We start from the raw sequence: 16,871 nt of genomic DNA, 5'->3' as shown, positions 1-16,871 counted from the left end.
CTATAGATTTTAAAGCTGGAGAACGAAGCTATAGAACTTAAAAATAAAATACTAGAGATGTAGAAAATGTGTATAGAGAAGAAGTATGACATGCATCCCTGCTCCCGAGCGTCAGCTGCTTGCTGCCCTCCCAATCGAGCGGCAGGGTCCCACCGCCCACCGAGCTAAAGGCATCCAAAATTGTACTAGCTATCTTGATTCTTAAATATTTATTATTCGCTAGTTCATTTCTGAACTAAAATGTGATAAATAAAAAGAACGTCGAGAGATTAATATTTAAATATTAATATTTAAGAATTAGGATATAAAATTAAATTTTCAAATATTTTAAAATATATAAATGAAAAAGCCAAAGTTCCTTTTCGGGCCCCAATCTGCTAAATCTTGGCCCATGTTTAGACAAGCGTACTACGTGTCTGCGTGGTCCGAATATCCGGGCATCCGGCCCAGGCATGAACGGTCGGTTAAACCGGCCAATCCTCCTCTCAAGCCTCGACGCAGCACGGCGCGCCGGCGCGGGACGACGGCATGACGCCGCCGTCCATCTTCCACCACCATCGCTGCCTCGTCTCCCTCCCCTCCGCTTCCCCGACCTGGACCTCGTCCCGTCGTCTCATCCATCAACTCGCAAAACCCACAGTCCTGTCCCTACATCTGCGTCCAGTCTTATCCTCTTCCTTCGCGGTTGCCGCCGTCGGCGACGACGAGGATGTCGTAGTCGGGGATTGCCTCGTGTTCGACGACGACGCTTTCGAGGAACCGGACCTGGACCTCCCCTCGTCCCCGTGGCCGTCGGCTAGCGCCTCACGCCACGGCCGGAGGTCGGAGGCAGGCGAGAGCGACAGCCTGGTGCCGGAGAGGTGGAGGCATGCCGAGGAGGAGATCAACCTGACGAAGAAGGATAAGCGCCGCATCGCGCACGGGCTGCGGTTCGGGAGCCGCCTCGAGCGGCGGGCGCCCCCAGCTGTTGCTGCTCCTGATGAATTCCGCGCGTACCGCAAGGGGATGCTGAGCGCTGAGCGTGAGCATGTTTCTCATGTATACCGGGGGCCGCTGGAGAGGACTCCTCCGCCGGAAGTGAAGGAACATCCACCGCCGGAGCCGGAGCCTGGGACGCGTGTGGCCCCGAGGAATCCGAGGATGGGGATGGGCGTTGGCACCCTTGACGACATTGATGAGTTTTTCAGAAGTAGGGAATATGTTCAGGATGAGATGGAGGACAGCAAGAGTCCTAAGGGTGAGTTCTGACTTCTGGAGTTGTATTTTTACATACATAAGAATTGCTTCATTGACTACATTTTTGTTAGGATAGTGACTGTAGTTGATTACAGATATGGTCTGAAAATGGACTTCTGTTTGTGTCTGTGTGTTTTGGAGATTTACCCCACCTGAACAGTGAGACTGTGCTAGCCAAGGGCAGCCATTACAGCATTTTTGTGTTTAGATTTTACAACAAACTGGAGTAGTTTAAACCTATATAATTCTAATATCGAAAGTCAAAACTCATTAAATCTACCAATGGCACTGCAATAGATAGGATCATGACAGTTCATGAGCTTAAGTCAAACAAAATGCCGATGTTATGGGCGCCATCAGCAGTGGTGCAAAGTAGAATGTGTACTTTTACTCCTATCGCCACATTCTATTGTATCACCCAACTGGCTTTGACCAAATCACAGCAATTGATGCTCAAACAGATATTAACAATAACTGGGTGCACATTTATTGCCTTGGTAAACTAATAAACTTGTTATTCATGTCAACCTGTTCGCTGCGGCTTTAATCCATCGGCTTGTTTTTGTTGCTACTTAAAGATGACTGATTGTTGCACAATGTTGCTTTTATGAAACAATGCACTGATTGCTGTTTGGCCAATTGGTTGAAATAACAATTTAGTTTAGAGCGACTTTGTTCTTCACCTTGCATCATTCTTATATCTATTTTTATTATGCATAATGACATTTTCTTTTATACTTCAGGCCGTCAGAAGTTGTTCTCAAATGAGGAGAAGATTCTTCTGAACAAGCGAGTGCCTGATCTGGAAACAGCTACTTCTGTAAGAAATCTGTATTTAGAGAAGTTCAGTTGTTGTCGTGTTATTAATAATGTGCTTTTGAATCATGAGAATCATAGAGATTTTTATGTTCAAATTTTGCCTCTTCACCTGTCTGTATGCTGATTTTTGTTATTTTAAGTTTAGTTTTCACGTGTAATGTGACATTATATCTATTCCTTGCAGAGTAAATGGCTTCCACTTCACACCCTTGCTGCATCTGGTGATTTCTATCTATTGAATAGCCTTTTAAAACATAACGTGGACATAAATGCGCTTGATAAGGTAATTGCCACCACCTGACTGCAAAATAGCTATACGGCTTCTTTGTTTTTAGATCATTATTGTTCATTGGATTTTTTGCTGGTTTCCTCAGGATGGCTTACCAGCGATCCACAAAGCAATTCTTTCAAAGAAGGCTGCTATTATCAATTATCTTTTAAGGAACTCAGCAAATCCATTCATCCAAGATAAAGTAAGTACAAACCTTTTTTAGCATGCTTGTAAACACTAAACAGTTTGTAGTTTGTACAGAGCCTAACGCAAGCAATGTTATTTAGGCCTGTCTTCATGGCTTTAGGTTCCTTGATGACTCGTAAACAGTTTATACAGAGCTTCATTATTGTGATTAGGTGTCATGCTCTGGAATTCCCTCTAGTTTGATGCATATTATATGTGAGATTTATTTTTCATGTGTTTATTTTTCTTGTGACTTGTGATACAGGATGGTGCGACTCTAATGCATTATGCGGTCCAAACAGCATGTAGTCAGACCATAAAGACACTTTTACTGTACAATGTTGACATCAACCGTCCAGATGATGTATTGTTTAAGTGCTGGAGTTTCCTTTCTTTATTTTCTCTTCCGTTGGTTGGACTTAACATGTAGCTCGATCACGTTGCAGTATGGATGGACACCTTTGCATCTTGCGGTACAAACACAGAGGACTGACATTGTGAAGCTGCTTTTAATAAAGGGCGCTGATAGAACTATTAGAACCCAAGTAAGCATAGTGAATGTTCTAAAAGTTCTCAAATTGTTCAGTAAGAATGCATTTGTGGATTATTCGATAAGAACACATCTATGGATTGACGGAATGGTTTGCTTTGAAATATTCTCTTAATAATCGCATGGTATCATGTTGTCACTAATTCTTCTCAATTCTTATTGCTTTTTTGCATAGCATCTTCGAATGCAATTATGGCAGTCTTATGTCCTGTAGTCTTCTGAAAACAAGTGCTCTGTTGTTAAATGGTGAATAATTTGTCGGTGAACTCCTTTCAGGATGGATTGACCCCGTTGGAGTTGTGCCTCCGGTTGGGTCATGATGTGCGGACGTATGAGCTTATCAAACTACTTAAAAGTTTCCGAGGACAAAAGCAGCATGATTTAGTTTAGCAACTGGAGGGTGTGTGACCCTCTTTGAACCAGTGAGGTTAACCAGTGTGGTGGCCTTCTGGGAGGCCAGTTTTCAATGTACCATTCATGATTCATGGAATCGCTCCTGGTTTGAGATAGGTACATGCCAACTTCATTGTATTTGTATCATTTATATATTTCATTGGCCTAAACCATTAAGTGATCGGGTCAATTGGTTGCAGGAAATAGTTTACCCCTAGAACTGGAAGCAAACGAGCAAACCAGGTTACAGTCGAGCCATGAGAACGGGATGAATAAACCTTTCTGTAGGTTGGCGCTCTTCAATTATTAGAGGTGAGGCGAGGCATATGCTATTCGATTATTAGAATGGCTCTCTCTTGTCCTTTTGGCCCATTGAATTCGTGTTTGTGAGAGCCATTGATCCTGGCCCACTTCACGTGGCTGGGCTACGAATCTGAACTAAATTTCTGGCCCGCCAACATGTAATGGGTCAGGATTGCACCATCCCAAACAGGCTGTTCGGTGAGCGTTCCTCGCCCATTAGAACCAGAGTTGTACTTATCTTCTTTCCATATAATTTGTTGTGATGCATTGGGAAACTTTTCATGCACTATTTTTTTTTGGGTTCGGCATTATTATTTTTTGCTTCTGTTTTGGCATTATCGGTATTTCATAGATTGGTAGCTGACTTTGGCACTTTTGGAAACAGGGCTCGTCAAAAACCGACCTTTATATGCTATGAATTCTTGTTCCACTAACCTATCAGCTGCTGACAATTCAGCTCAGATATGTTGGGAAACGTTGATCATGAACTAACAAGAACGAGGATTCTATGCACTCTTGTATGCCCGATGCAACTTCTTTTGAAATCAGGTACTCACATCTGGCAAGCTAAGCCATGCCAGTTCTGTTATCTTATACTAAGCGTTCCTGGACCGTTCTTCCTTTGGTCCCTGGGAGTGCCCATCTCCGCCTTTATGGACAATTATACTTACTAACAAAAATTCGGTTTGCACCCATCTTCTGAGCAAACAAATGCTCAGGATTTCACTGCCGTACCCCCAACGACCTTCCTTCACCCTTGCTTTTTCCACACTCCATGGTCCTTCCTGGTGGCCTTGAATGGCCTGCGTTTGCACGTCAAACATTCCAGAGCACAGGCCTGTAGTAGCAGTATGTTCAAATTAAATCATCAAACACACTTGCTATGTCAAACTTCACTCTTTAAACAGTACAATCTATAATGCAAAGCAGTGTTTTGTATGGTCTGTTTTGCACACCACGATCTGCTGAGCACGACCTAAGATGGTTTCATGAAAACTATATAGTTAGCTCAACCCGACCCATGAGGATGGCATATAACTTTGCTTTGTTTTCCTTTTGTATAGAAAAGATAGATCTTTGTTTAGTGAAAAAAAACATGGTACAACTTGAAGAAGTGAAGTGCTAACTTTTTGGAGCTAGGGTGAAATGGGGCAGGAAATCAAGTCACAGCAAGGTGAGCAGGCCGGACCAGAAGACTGGCAAGCAGCAACGCCCATCCATGTGGCAGAGTGGCTCTTGTCTCTGCCGATGCATTTAAACCAGCGTGGGTACTGGATGGACTGGAGGCGTGGGAAAGAAGAAGGGTAGCGGCACAGCACTGGTGCCCAGCAATAGGCGCGGTGAGGAGGTGACAGTTAGCGAGGGCAGGAAGGCAGCGGGCAGAGGGAGTCTACAGCCAGCCAGGAGCATGGGGCTGAGCTGAGCGGGGGTTGGAGAAGTGAATGAGGGAATCTTTGTCTGACGCTATAGAGGCCAGGCCAGTGGCCACGGCAGTCGGCAGGGCCAGGTCCGTCCGGGGCTCCGGGCAGCCGGCCGGTGCCTTGCATGCTCCTTGGCCCCCTCCGTGTCTCTGGCTCCATCTGGTCTAGTGGTATCCGTGTAGCGTAAATGCTGCCCCTGCCCGCCTGACCAAAGTGACCATGCCCCATATTCTCTACCTGCTGTCGCCTTTGATGCTTTTCCCTGCCATCTCATTTATGACCGTCTCATTACTCACCCTAGTTACTCCTTTGCAAGTCCCAACTACCTACCCGGCTAATCTGAATCCCTCACATGGAAAGTAGCAAATACAATGATAAAAAATGTGGGAGGTTGTTTGATTTCTAGCTATAATTTGTCGCGGTTAAGGGTCTGTTTGAAACCACCCAGTTTTTAAGAAACTGGTTTATAAAAACTGAGGTGGTTCTAAACATACCAGTTTATAGAAGTTGGATTTACGGTTTTTTAAAAACTAGGCTGCTTCCAAACAAGAATTTAGGCAGGTGTGGCAAGATAGAAAAACTGAAACCACATTTTACCATGGAGTACTTGTCAGTTTTTTCTTACTCTAGGACATGTGGGGTCAAAAAAATCTTATCTAACTCTGGCTGTCAACCGAACAGCAACTTGATGAAATTTGTCTAAGGTGAAGTATTACAAAGTATGACTAACATTAACAACCAAACATCCCCTGACGAAACAATGCCACTGTTAAATCGAAGGCCAATCTCAAACGGAAATTTTATTTTGATGTTTCCTATAGTGTCAAGTCATCTAAAGTCATTTGTGATAATGAATGAAACAATCTCCCTAGCTCAATGCATAGTTTATTTCGATTTTGATGTTTTATAGGCTACTCAAAGCATTTAATATGTAGTGTGTGATTGAACGATTGTTTTTTTTTTTTTTGCCTCAATGCTAGTGTGAACCGATTTTCAAATTTTAGAAAGAGGTAGTAGACCTAGTTTTATGTAGATGAAACTCATCTCCTCTCTTTGCTCGGATCCATGCCGAACTAAAACTGGTAGCTGAAGAAGAATTTAGATCTCACTCGACTTGCTCTGCTCGGCTGTTTACCTTCTACACCTTTTAGATGACGGAAGTACTCCATCTGATTCATATTAGTTGTCACTCTAGCTAATCCAAAGTCAATTATTTCCATCTTTCTCCATCAATGCCTAGACATTTACATATCTTAACATCATTGGGTTATGTTTTAAGATTCACCATGAAAAATACTTTCAAAATATATAAACTAATGGGTTTTAGAGGTTAAATAAAAAAAATATAAGAGAGAGTGAATGCACAACTTTTCATATATATTGTATTTTCACTATATTATTTTGACTATACTTATGATGGGTTTAGGCTTATATCATACGGTCTCTTAGAAAACTAACCCAAGGGTTAGGGACTTAGGCCCTGTTTGGAATCTTAGTATTTTTACAGTTTTGAAGGAATACTATAGTATTGGATGATACTATGGTATATGAAGCCAAAATCTGTTTGCTTGTACCGGGTAAAACGCAGTTTTGAATACCATGGTCTATCTAAAACCGTAGTATTTTTACAGTTTTGAAAACTCCACTTCGACTTCAGTTTTCAAAGGCTTAGTAGCCATAGCGCTGCATGTGATGCATACGATTGTACGTGAGAGAGCCCATGGCCAAACAGTTCTTAGTATTTTTGAAAACTATGGTTTTAATGTGGTTTTGAAAACTACAGTATTTTTGCCATGAACAAATGTAAACCATAGTATTTCAAAACTGTAGTATCTAAAAACTTTGTTGCCAAACAGGCCTTTAGGTTGTACCTCGCATATGCATTAACTAGTACTCCCTTAATTCTAAAATAGTATTCGTTTTAGAGTGTTACTTGATTCATACAATATTTGATGTATGTGTTTTATATATGTGTCTAGATTCATTATTAATATAGATATAAATTTGAGGAGTTAAAACGAACAATATTGTGGAATAGAGGGAGTACTTAGAGACGATTTATACAATTATTAAACTCGCACAAACATCTATGGAGTAGTAAATAAGTGCACGTCAGGATTTGTCCACCACATCACGGCTGTCTACTACCGACGGTTACCTGCCAAGATGTGCCGCCAAAGAGTAGATCGATCACCAGCACCTACAGTTTATCTTCTTTAGGGCGATGATGTCATTTGAACACCGTGTTCTTGTGCATATGTGCTTCAATCTCTCTCACTATATGGTCAGTGCCTCAAATATGCGCTGCTGGCTGGTGCTCGTCATATGTGGAAAGGCTATCTGTGGCGGCTTTACTTTATCTCAGTTTCTATTCAAACTTCACTCTATAAATAATACAGTCCATAATACAAAGCAGTGATTTATATGTCCATATGTACGGTCTATTGGTCATTGCCTAATGCATAGTCGACTTATACGTCTCTCCCTATATCCTTATTATCTCAATATAGCAAGTCTCAAGCTCTGGTAAATAAGGAGAATTATGATAATTTGACGAGCCAAGTTATACTAGTAGAAAAGAGCTCAAAGCCTGCGGTGGGGTTAATTTTTACATGCGGTTTCGCCAGTGCCATTTCTAGTGGCGGTTCCTTAAGAAAGCCTCCACTAGAATGATTTCTAGTGGCGGTTTTCTTAAGTATCCTCCACTAAATTTTATTTTTAGTGGCAGTTTTCTTAAGAAATCGCCACTAAAAATCATTTTATTCTGATTTTTTGAGTTTTTCAAATGACCTTGTATGAAAAAACCATCAACATAAAAGTTGTAGATCTCTAAAAGTTATGAAATTTTATAGTTGACAACTTTTTTATTAGAAATCATTTCAACTCTCAAAAATTGTATCTAATTTTGTCAAATTTAAAATGTAAATTTTGCAAACGACCACGAATGGGAAAAGTGTCAAAACAAAAGTTGTAGAACTTCAAAAGTTATGAAACTTTGTAGTTGACAACTTTTTCGTTTGAATTCGTTTATAGCCCCCAATAATCAATTTACACTCAGTTGGTTATAATATATGGACAACAAAATTGTACTATAGAAACGAGGTAAGTGATAGGCGGAGTGATAGAGGGGGTTGCACGCGAGGGGGGGGGGGTCGTGGGTTTGATTCCCACCGGCCTCGTATTTTGCGCGAAAAATGCCGAGACTTGAGACTTCGACGTAGACGTGCCGACGCTAGGCCCCCTCCTAATAATTTTTTTGCTATTTTTAAACTTATTTTATGTTTCTTGGAAAATATTTTCATCGACAGTTTTATTAGCTCAGTCACCAATGGAAATCGAGTTTCACTAACGATTTTGTTAGTTCAATCGCCAGTGGAAATCAATTTCGAGCGGCGGTTCTCAGTTACGCGCATGTAGAAAAAATTATTTCTATTGACCCCTAGTACCGACGGTTGTAAAAACCGCCAGTGCAAATAGGTTTACAACTGCCAGTATAGTACTTATGTGTACTAGTGTTAGACCTAGTCATTCTAATGGAGGCAAAAACCTAAAAGAAATACGTTAGAGTGTAACCCTCTTAGCGATGGTCATACCAGAACCTGGGCATGGTGTTAAATGGACAAGGACTAAATCGACACCTTTTTGGTGACACATTGTGTCATGATCTGCGCACGGTGTCAAATAACTAATGGAGGCAAAAACCTAAAAGAAATACGTTAGAGTGTAACCCTCTTAGCGATGGTCATACCAGAACTTGGGCATGGTGTTAAATGGACAAGGACTAAATCGACACCTTTTTGGTGACACATTGTGTCATGATCTGCGCACGGTGTCAAATAAGCAAGGATTGCGTTGATGCTTCCTTAGAGGTGTGTTGTGCTACATTATCACTCGGGTGAAGTGAAACATATGCAAGGGTATTCATATCATTGACGGATGCAAAGGGTAAGAAAGCTAGTCGAGCTAACTAAGATTCATTTAGGTAGTTTGAAATTTGGAATGTAGGGTTGCTTACACGTAAGTTAATGAAGTTAGTTGAGACAGTGTCCAGGAGACTAAATGGAAGGGTTATAAGGTGAATAAGGTGAACAATACCAGCTTTAAGCTTTGATACATAGACACAACTGCAAATAGAAGTAGAGTAGGAGTTTGATTGATAAGAGCCTCAAGAATAGAATAGTGGATGTGATAAGGCAAGGAGATAGGATTATCTTGGTCAAACTTATAATTATCTTGGTCAAACTTATCATGGGTGATTTGGTCCTAAATGTAATTACGTATATGCGCCCAAGTTGGCCGCAATGAAAGTACTAAGAGACTTTCCTGGAAGACTTAGATAGCATCGCTAGAGCTATAACTATTTGTGAGAAGATTTTCATGGGATATCTCAATAGTCATGAAGGTACAACAAAGTATAGGGTTTGAGTCGATTCATGGAGGTTTTGGATATGGTAGTAGAAATGAGGGAGAGGAAGTCTAGGACTATGCAGTAGTTTTGACCTATTGGTAACCAACATTTTTTTTAGAAAGAGAGAAACCCATTTAGTGATTTATAGTAGTGGACAACATTTTAGTAAGATTGACTTTATCCTCACAAAAAGAGAGGATAGACGAGTATCCTTGGATTGTACGATGATACCGAGGAGTATGTTGTATCTCAACATAAGCTTGTGACAACGGTCTCTAATTTTTAGATGTGTGCTCGTAGCGATGAACAAGCCAAGATTTTGTGAAAACAAAGTGCTAGAAACTAAAAGGGGAGACACCAATAAAAGGGCTATCAAAGACGACACTTGGAATGAAGAAGAATTCATAAACGACATATGGGAGAAGATGGCAACCTTCATTCGGAAGGTGGCGTTAGAGGTGTGTGGAGCAACCAAAGGGAGTGAAGGCGAAGCTAAATATACCGGCTACCAACTATGTCGTGCTCGATGGCACATGATCTAACGCTCATGGACGTGACATATCATACTTGCCCCTATGGTAGCTATGATTACATACTAGTGAAGGACATCTACATTGTGCCATGATTGAAGGCATGACCCTGGGTATGGCTCCGATAATATAAAATGAACAAGGTAGTTGGGTATTAGCCGACGGATTCGATGTTTGACTAATGTAACCTCTGTTAGATTATTAGGTATTTATGGTACATTTTAATTTCAAAACTATTTAGATAATTCATGAACATAGATATTATCAGTGAAGCTAGATGTTGTTTATATAGTAAATGAACCTAGATGTTGTTTATGATATTTAATTTTGGTAATTATTGGTAACAATCATGTTATGCTCATGCCATTATGGTCATCATTGTTATCAGTAATTCTCTACAACCGTAAAAAAACTCATCACAACACATCACATTTGGTTCAAACAGTGTCGTCTCGACACGCCCATGGCCTCAGCATGACTCGACAAGGCGAGCGCACTCATGTGTCACTATCGGAATCCAGGCCTTTGTCGAGTGCCAGACTCTTTGCCGAGTGCTTTTTCTTGGGCACTCGGCAAAGCAGCCTTTGCCGAGAGCCGCACTCGGCAAAGTCCTGATCTCGGTAACGAGCTGGTAATGCATCTGGTATAACACATGCAATCTCTTCTCTGTGTGCAGGGCCAATCTAGGGCGTCATCCAACAACCCTCATGAAGTGCCCAGCCCAACGTAGCACCCGTCCAACCGCCCACTTCAATGAGAGTTATGTTTTTAGTGTTCAGACTACAAAACTTATGTTGAATACTTATGTCAGAGCTTGAAACTTATGTGTTGATACTTCTGAACTCGTGTTGATACTGTTTGTGTTGAGAACTTGCATATTAATGTTTGTGTTGGATATTTATGTCTGTGATGTATATATGTGATATCTGTGATGTATATATGTGATATCTGTGATGTATCTTTTGTTTGTTTGGATGGAATAGGAAAAACAAATAAAAAAGGTGTGTACTGGTCACTTTGCCGAGTGTTACATTCAGCAAAGAGGGGCTTTGCCGAGTGTCAGAGCCATAGCACTCGGCAAAGAACCAAGACCTGGACACCGGTACAGGTTCTTTGCCGAGTGCAGTGGCTCTAGCACTCGGTAAAGAAGCTCGCTTTACCGAGTGTCATACAAAACACTCGGCAAAGAACCTGACATGGGGACCCCGCTGATGGATTCTTTGCCGAGTGCTGGCCGGCAGACACTTGGCAAAGGTAACGCCTTTGCTGAGTGTCACCTATGATAGTCGGCAAAGACGCTGTCTCCGTCACCCGGCGCTGTGACGGCTGCTTTTCTTTGCCGAGTACTTCCTGGCACTCGGCAAAGTCTGTACCGAGTGCTCGAGAAAAAGTACTCGGCAAAGAAGGCTTTGCCGATGCACTGTGTGCCGAGCCCTCTTTGCCGAGTGCGACACTCGACAAAAATTTTGCCAAGTGTTTTTAAGGCTTTGCCGAGTACTTAGTGTGTGACACATATGTCTTTTTTCCAACTCCACTGATGGTGTACATAAAATCCACCTTATAAGTTAGTTAGGATCCCTCTTAAGTCTCAAGATGAGATTAACCACCTTTGACTCTCATTTTTATGGTCCTTTAATATTAGATGATTTACTGAATTAATTTGGGCTAAGCCCATTAAATCCAACAGCATCTCTCCTCCCTTGCACCGTAAAAGGAGTAAAAGGGATGAGTAGAGTACTAGAGTAACGTTTTAAACTAGGGTGGAGAACAAGTTAGTCTCTGTCTCATTCCTGATTAAACACTCCGCAACAAAAAAACTATTCACATAGGGTAGACGTAAAGGTGGATTACGACCATCAATCATAATGTGAGGGGGAGCTATGAAGTTTTGATGCTCACAAGTGTTTGTTTGAACTTGTATTTTTAATTTTGTGTTGATCAATCGATAGGTAGAAAGAAAATGCAGTGTATTGCGCACACTGCGCGGTCCAAACCTCTCAAACTGTCTACATGCTTGCTCTCACTCACCCATATTCAGCACGATCACCGACCTGTGTCACGATTCATCTTTCTTTGCTCTTTTTAGCCTGATGTTGCTGGGCAATGACAACGGATATATATAATATTGGGCTGATAAAAAAAATTATTCTGATATCCTTCAAGTTCAGTGTCAGTAAGATAACAGTCACCTTGTGTTGTGTAATATTCAAAAGTGTAATAGGTTCAGGAGCTAAGACAATGTAATGTACATGTATATACTATTCAGCCCGTATTCATTCATGTTCTGAGCATAAAGAAGTTGGAGCACGCTGGACCTCGTGCTGATCCACTGATAACTTCGATTTGGAATTGAATGGAGCGTACAGTGTGTAGCAGGAAGACATGATTGAGAACGAGGCAGAGGGGGAGAGAAGCTGGAGCATTTATACACAATTTGTAGAGCTTGGAAGCTGCACCGCAGTACTGGCCGTAATTAATACACGCAGAGATACTCGTACTCAGTCTCTCTTCAGCAACATGGAAGATGGACTACTGGTGTGTGTGTGTATGTCTCGTGACCACTTGAATTTATTTTATTCTTTGTGTACTTTGTATACAGAAAAAAAAATAAAGAGTGGCTAAATGATCTTATGTTTGAATTCTGTCTGGCGAGCATATAACTTAGAAAAGGCAGGGGAAGAGCAGGTCCAATTGATGAAGTTGGGTTTAATAATGACATACTCCCACTCTAGATCTTATTGAAGAGTACCTGCTTAAATAGTTTAGATGCAGTTCCATTTGATGAAGAGTGGAGTACATGCTTATGGCTACGTTTGGTTTAAATTCTGGAAAATGTTTCTGCTAAAAAAAGCACAAAACCAATCAAACCGGTAAAACTAAAAACAAACTATTTGTTTTTCTAGAAACAGTTGCTTTCGTATAATATATATAGTTATAAGACTATCTTCAACTGATCGTTAATATGTTGGTGCAAAACACTGTTTTACACTATATAGATTGCATTATTTATAAGCGAAGTTTGAAAAAGAAGAGATGAGATGAGAGATATGATGGATAAGCTGCTGGAGACAACTATCACCTTTGCATTTGGTTTTGGCTTTTAGCTTTTAGCAGATGAGTAGAAATAAAGAGACATTTTATGACTGCTTTAAAGCGAAAAAAGAAAGACGATGGTAGGTTTTATAGTTGTTTTACCAAATAATATATAGTTTTTAAGAACATAACAGACCTAAATATATATGTAAAAGCATTATATTATTAGTATTTTTTGTTGCGCGGTGCACATGAAAAACATTGGTACTTATTTAACAATGGGTATTCCTATTAATATAGTAGCTAGTTTGAAATATACTCCGGCGGTTCTAAAATACATAACGTTCTTTCAAATTTTACTTTTACAACAGGTTATTGTTCGTTAGAAATTATTCATGTGTCCAAGTGATTCACGGTAATTAAAAGCAAGGCACTAACTACATGCATGAATACACGGAGGCTGCAGGCGATCTCAAGATGTATGGGTTTAATTAAACGAGTGTCAAGAGCTAAAGCATCATATTTTTTTCTTGAATATTTCAATATTTTTAATCCTAAAACAAAAGTGTTGTGGAAGGCAATTGTAGTACAGGTATATAGGGTCTGTTTGGTTGGGCTGTGGCTGTGGAAAAAGTTGCTGTGGGCTGTGAGCTGTGGAAAAAGCTGCTGTAGGCTGTGTGCTGTTAAAAAGCTAAAAATCGTTTGGTGGAAACCACTAAAAGTCGTTAAAAGTTCTTCGATATATGTTTTCACAGTTCCATCCAAAAGCCACTAAAAGCAGGTCCAGGGGTGCTTTCAGTTTTGCACTACGAGAAAGTCGGCTTTTAGAAAAAGCTGCTTCCTAGATCCAGCCCTTTGGTTGGCTTTTGGCTTTTAGGGGGCAAAAGCCAGAGCCAAAAGCCAAACCAAACACACCCTAAGACGCATGGTACAACTGATTTGTTTGTATATATAACAAGCGAACATTTCCCTTGTCTGAATTCAGAGCACGACATAGACGTAAGATGTGATCGAATAAAGCATCGTTAGAAGCCTGTCGAGTGGCTGCTGGATATGCATTACACACAACCTCACACAGAAATTCAAAGGAGGAGCCGACAAGGAATTATCAGGCCAGATGCCTGGAGGCTTGGCAGTAAACTATACACTGCCCCTTCATCAGTTACAGCTCTGATCTCCGATGCCGTGTTCGACTCCAGTAGTGGTAGATCACAGTGTGCGATGTCATGCTTGAACATCTACACACACACTATGACATCGACTACTTCACGATCGAGTACGTACAATAATCTTTCTTCCGGATCCATCTTCGTGAGATCAACTAATCTTCACCTGCTGGTCGCGCATGCAGTTTATGACAGAAAGGTATATATATATGCAATTGCGATAGATCCATATATACATGCAAATAACCTGCTAGTTCATCAGCACTTTGAATTATGAGCATGCATTTCTTCAAGCCGACGCCGGATGCTGAGAAAACCACAACGGTGGATTTGTGCAAACACCAGGAATTAAAGAACAAGACTGTGAGAGCGTGTGTGCTCCTGTCCTACGTACGCATACTAGGACCATCGTCTACGTGCTCAGATTTACCTCGATCGAGATCGCAAGTGAAGAAGGAACACGGCACATAGACGACGTATGCATGGAAGAGTACTAAGATATTGGCACGGCTCAATCAGAAACAGCAGCGGCATAGCACATGATCTCGCGCGCGTACGTCGTCTGAGTGAGCCGAGCCAACATCATAGCTACTATTCCATTTCTCCTCAATTTCCTTTTCGATGCCATGCAGAGAGTGGGGTGATGGGTAGACGGCGGAATGGGAGCATGCATATGGAGGAAGGGAAAGGGAGCATGACAGCCATGGCCATGCAGAAGATGAACAGCAAGCAGTATAGCTTAGCTATCGGGTGGAGAAAGAGGACGGAGGTGGTGGAGAAGAAAGCAGCTAGAGCTAGACGAGAGCGAGGAGGAGGCCGGAGAGGCGATGGATGGGGAGGGAGAGGAGGAATGGAGGAAGCGAGGGCTCCCCTCCAACTTTTTATGCAGCTGGGCGGCTGGGCAGCTCTCTCTCTCTCTCTCTCTCTCTCTCTCTCCGGTGTGGTGCGTGGGTGGGGCATTCAAGTCCCTCCGGCTACCAAATGAGTAAGACAGGCTGCAGCATTAATGGAAACCATGGCCGCCCTGTCTCTCTCCATCATCTCCAGCACAAGAGCACCATGGGGATGGAGGAGGAGTACGTACATGGATGCATATGTAGGTGCGACGACGTAAATGAGATTCCCCGGCCGGGCCACCCACGCAATTTGCATTGTTGCCCGATCTGACCCCTCCCTCCCGCAGAGGCAGAGCTTGCATCCGGCCTGATGAGCGAGTGTGTGTGAGCCCCGGCCCTGCTGCATGTGTCCGTGTCTCTCTCTCCGTCCAGCTCTGAGCTGCTGCTGAGCTCGTCTCGCTAGCTCATCTATGCGCAACGCAATTGCAAGCCCCACACGGCGGCCAGCAACAGCGACTCTGTCTGCCTGCCTGCGGCGGTGCTAGCTAGCTAGCTAGCTGTGTCTAGCGTCCGCGAGTGAGAAATAAACCCTAGCTAGACCGCGCCCCAGGCTAGCTGAGGATGATCGGACGGTGAAGCGAAGAACGTGCAAGCTGTCTACTACAGGCAGCTCTGCCACTGCCATGTTTTTTGGGCGGCCGGGGGGGCTTAAATGAGTTACGGGCGCGAATCACGCGATATGATCGGGTTTAAATTTTCCGCCATCTTTCCCGTCGCCGTCGGTTCCTGAGTCGAGTTCGAGTCGTTGGAGAGGGAGGGCACGGGACGACGGGTCGGGTGAGAGGACGATTCGTCCGAGCTTTGATGGAGCTGCTGGGATATGGACGGATGGCTGATGCATGTTGGTTACTGCATTTACGAAGGTGCGTGCGTGAGCGAGCGACGCCGCGCGCGCGCGTAATTACTCCTGCTGCTACGGTTTGTTTCAACAGCTTTCGCAGAAGACGAGGGGCGCCGGCCGGAAGAAAAGGAGGGCCAGTGCAGGAAACTAAACTTGGACCGCGCGCGCATGGCAAGGAAGAAAACTAGGGTTTCGTTTTGCTCTTGGTGACGTTTGGCGCGCGGGACGCGCTTCCTTTGGTCACATCCGCCGATTCTCCTTTCCTCGACGTTTTAGGACAAGTTCTCAGAGTTTTCTTCTCATGCGCAAATTGGCATGTTGATCTTTTTTTTAGAACGAATAATGAGCACAAGATTATAGTGTACCTAGCTATTTCATTGACGATATAGAAGAGAACTGTTCTGTTTTAATGGAGTCGCCAGGTACGTACAGTCCTTAATTAAGGAGGATGAGTTGAAGAAGAGACGTATAGCGTGTGAGGAAAAGACAAATATTTAAGGTATGGATACACGCGTGCTCATCTTGATTGTTACTCCCTCCGTCTCAGGATATAAGGCGTAACCACTTTTTATTTTTATCCGACAATATAAGGCGTGCTCTCTCTATGCATACGTATATCGATGCAGTGATATAGAGACAATTAAATGCATTTCTTGGTCTTTGAACCAGAGGTGGTTACGCCTTATATACTGGGACGGAGGGAGTACTATATAGCAGGAGCTTCTGTCCTTTGTCTTTCTGTTTTTTTTTGCAGTCCAATTAACTACGATAAAGTTGAAACAAACATGGCTTCATTCAGGATGACGATTGCTTCTTTT

At 42.5% G+C, this 16,871-nt stretch overlaps 1 protein-coding gene, 1 long non-coding RNA gene and 1 other non-coding gene across 6 annotated transcripts; 1 reads left to right on the top strand and 2 right to left on the bottom strand.

The window, feature by feature from the left end:
• Positions 1-407: 407 nt before the first annotated feature.
• Positions 408-11,077, top strand: LOC100382432 (ankyrin repeat protein). 4 transcript variants are annotated; one of them, XR_552441.3, is made up of 10 exons: positions 408-1,237; positions 1,980-2,056; positions 2,240-2,338; positions 2,430-2,528; positions 2,778-2,876; positions 2,959-3,057; positions 3,339-3,572; positions 3,656-3,767; positions 4,144-4,307; positions 10,794-11,077. XR_552441.3 is itself a non-coding variant. In NM_001175174.2 (7 exons), the coding sequence occupies exons 1-7, from the start codon at positions 529-531 to the stop codon at positions 3,450-3,452; spliced, it is 1,296 nt and encodes a 431-aa protein (NP_001168645.1). In that variant the 5' UTR covers positions 424-528; the 3' UTR covers positions 3,453-3,629. The 4 variants fall into 4 exon arrangements, 1 of the variants encoding a protein (NP_001168645.1); XR_004849636.1 differs by lacking the exon at positions 4,144-4,307 and having other exon boundaries at positions 10,794-11,064; NR_182280.1 differs by lacking the exons at positions 4,144-4,307; positions 10,794-11,077 and having other exon boundaries at positions 424-1,237; positions 3,656-4,065.
• A 3,015-nt stretch (positions 11,078-14,092) lies between these two features.
• LOC115032970 (MIR171eHG) lies at positions 14,093-15,168 on the bottom strand. Its single transcript, NR_163746.1, has one exon. It is a non-coding gene; the product is annotated as an MIR171eHG (long non-coding RNA).
• Positions 14,795-14,920, bottom strand: MIR171e (microRNA MIR171e). Its single transcript, NR_121095.1, has one exon. It is a non-coding gene; the product is annotated as a microRNA MIR171e (primary transcript).
• Positions 15,169-16,871: the final 1,703 nt, after the last annotated feature.

The sequence above is a fragment of the Zea mays genome, chromosome 1 (assembly GCF_902167145.1).
Source record: "Zea mays cultivar B73 chromosome 1, Zm-B73-REFERENCE-NAM-5.0, whole genome shotgun sequence".
In the NCBI taxonomy this organism is placed as follows: Eukaryota; Viridiplantae; Streptophyta; class Magnoliopsida; order Poales; family Poaceae; genus Zea; species Zea mays.
This window is presented reverse-complemented; position numbering and strand designations above follow the sequence as displayed.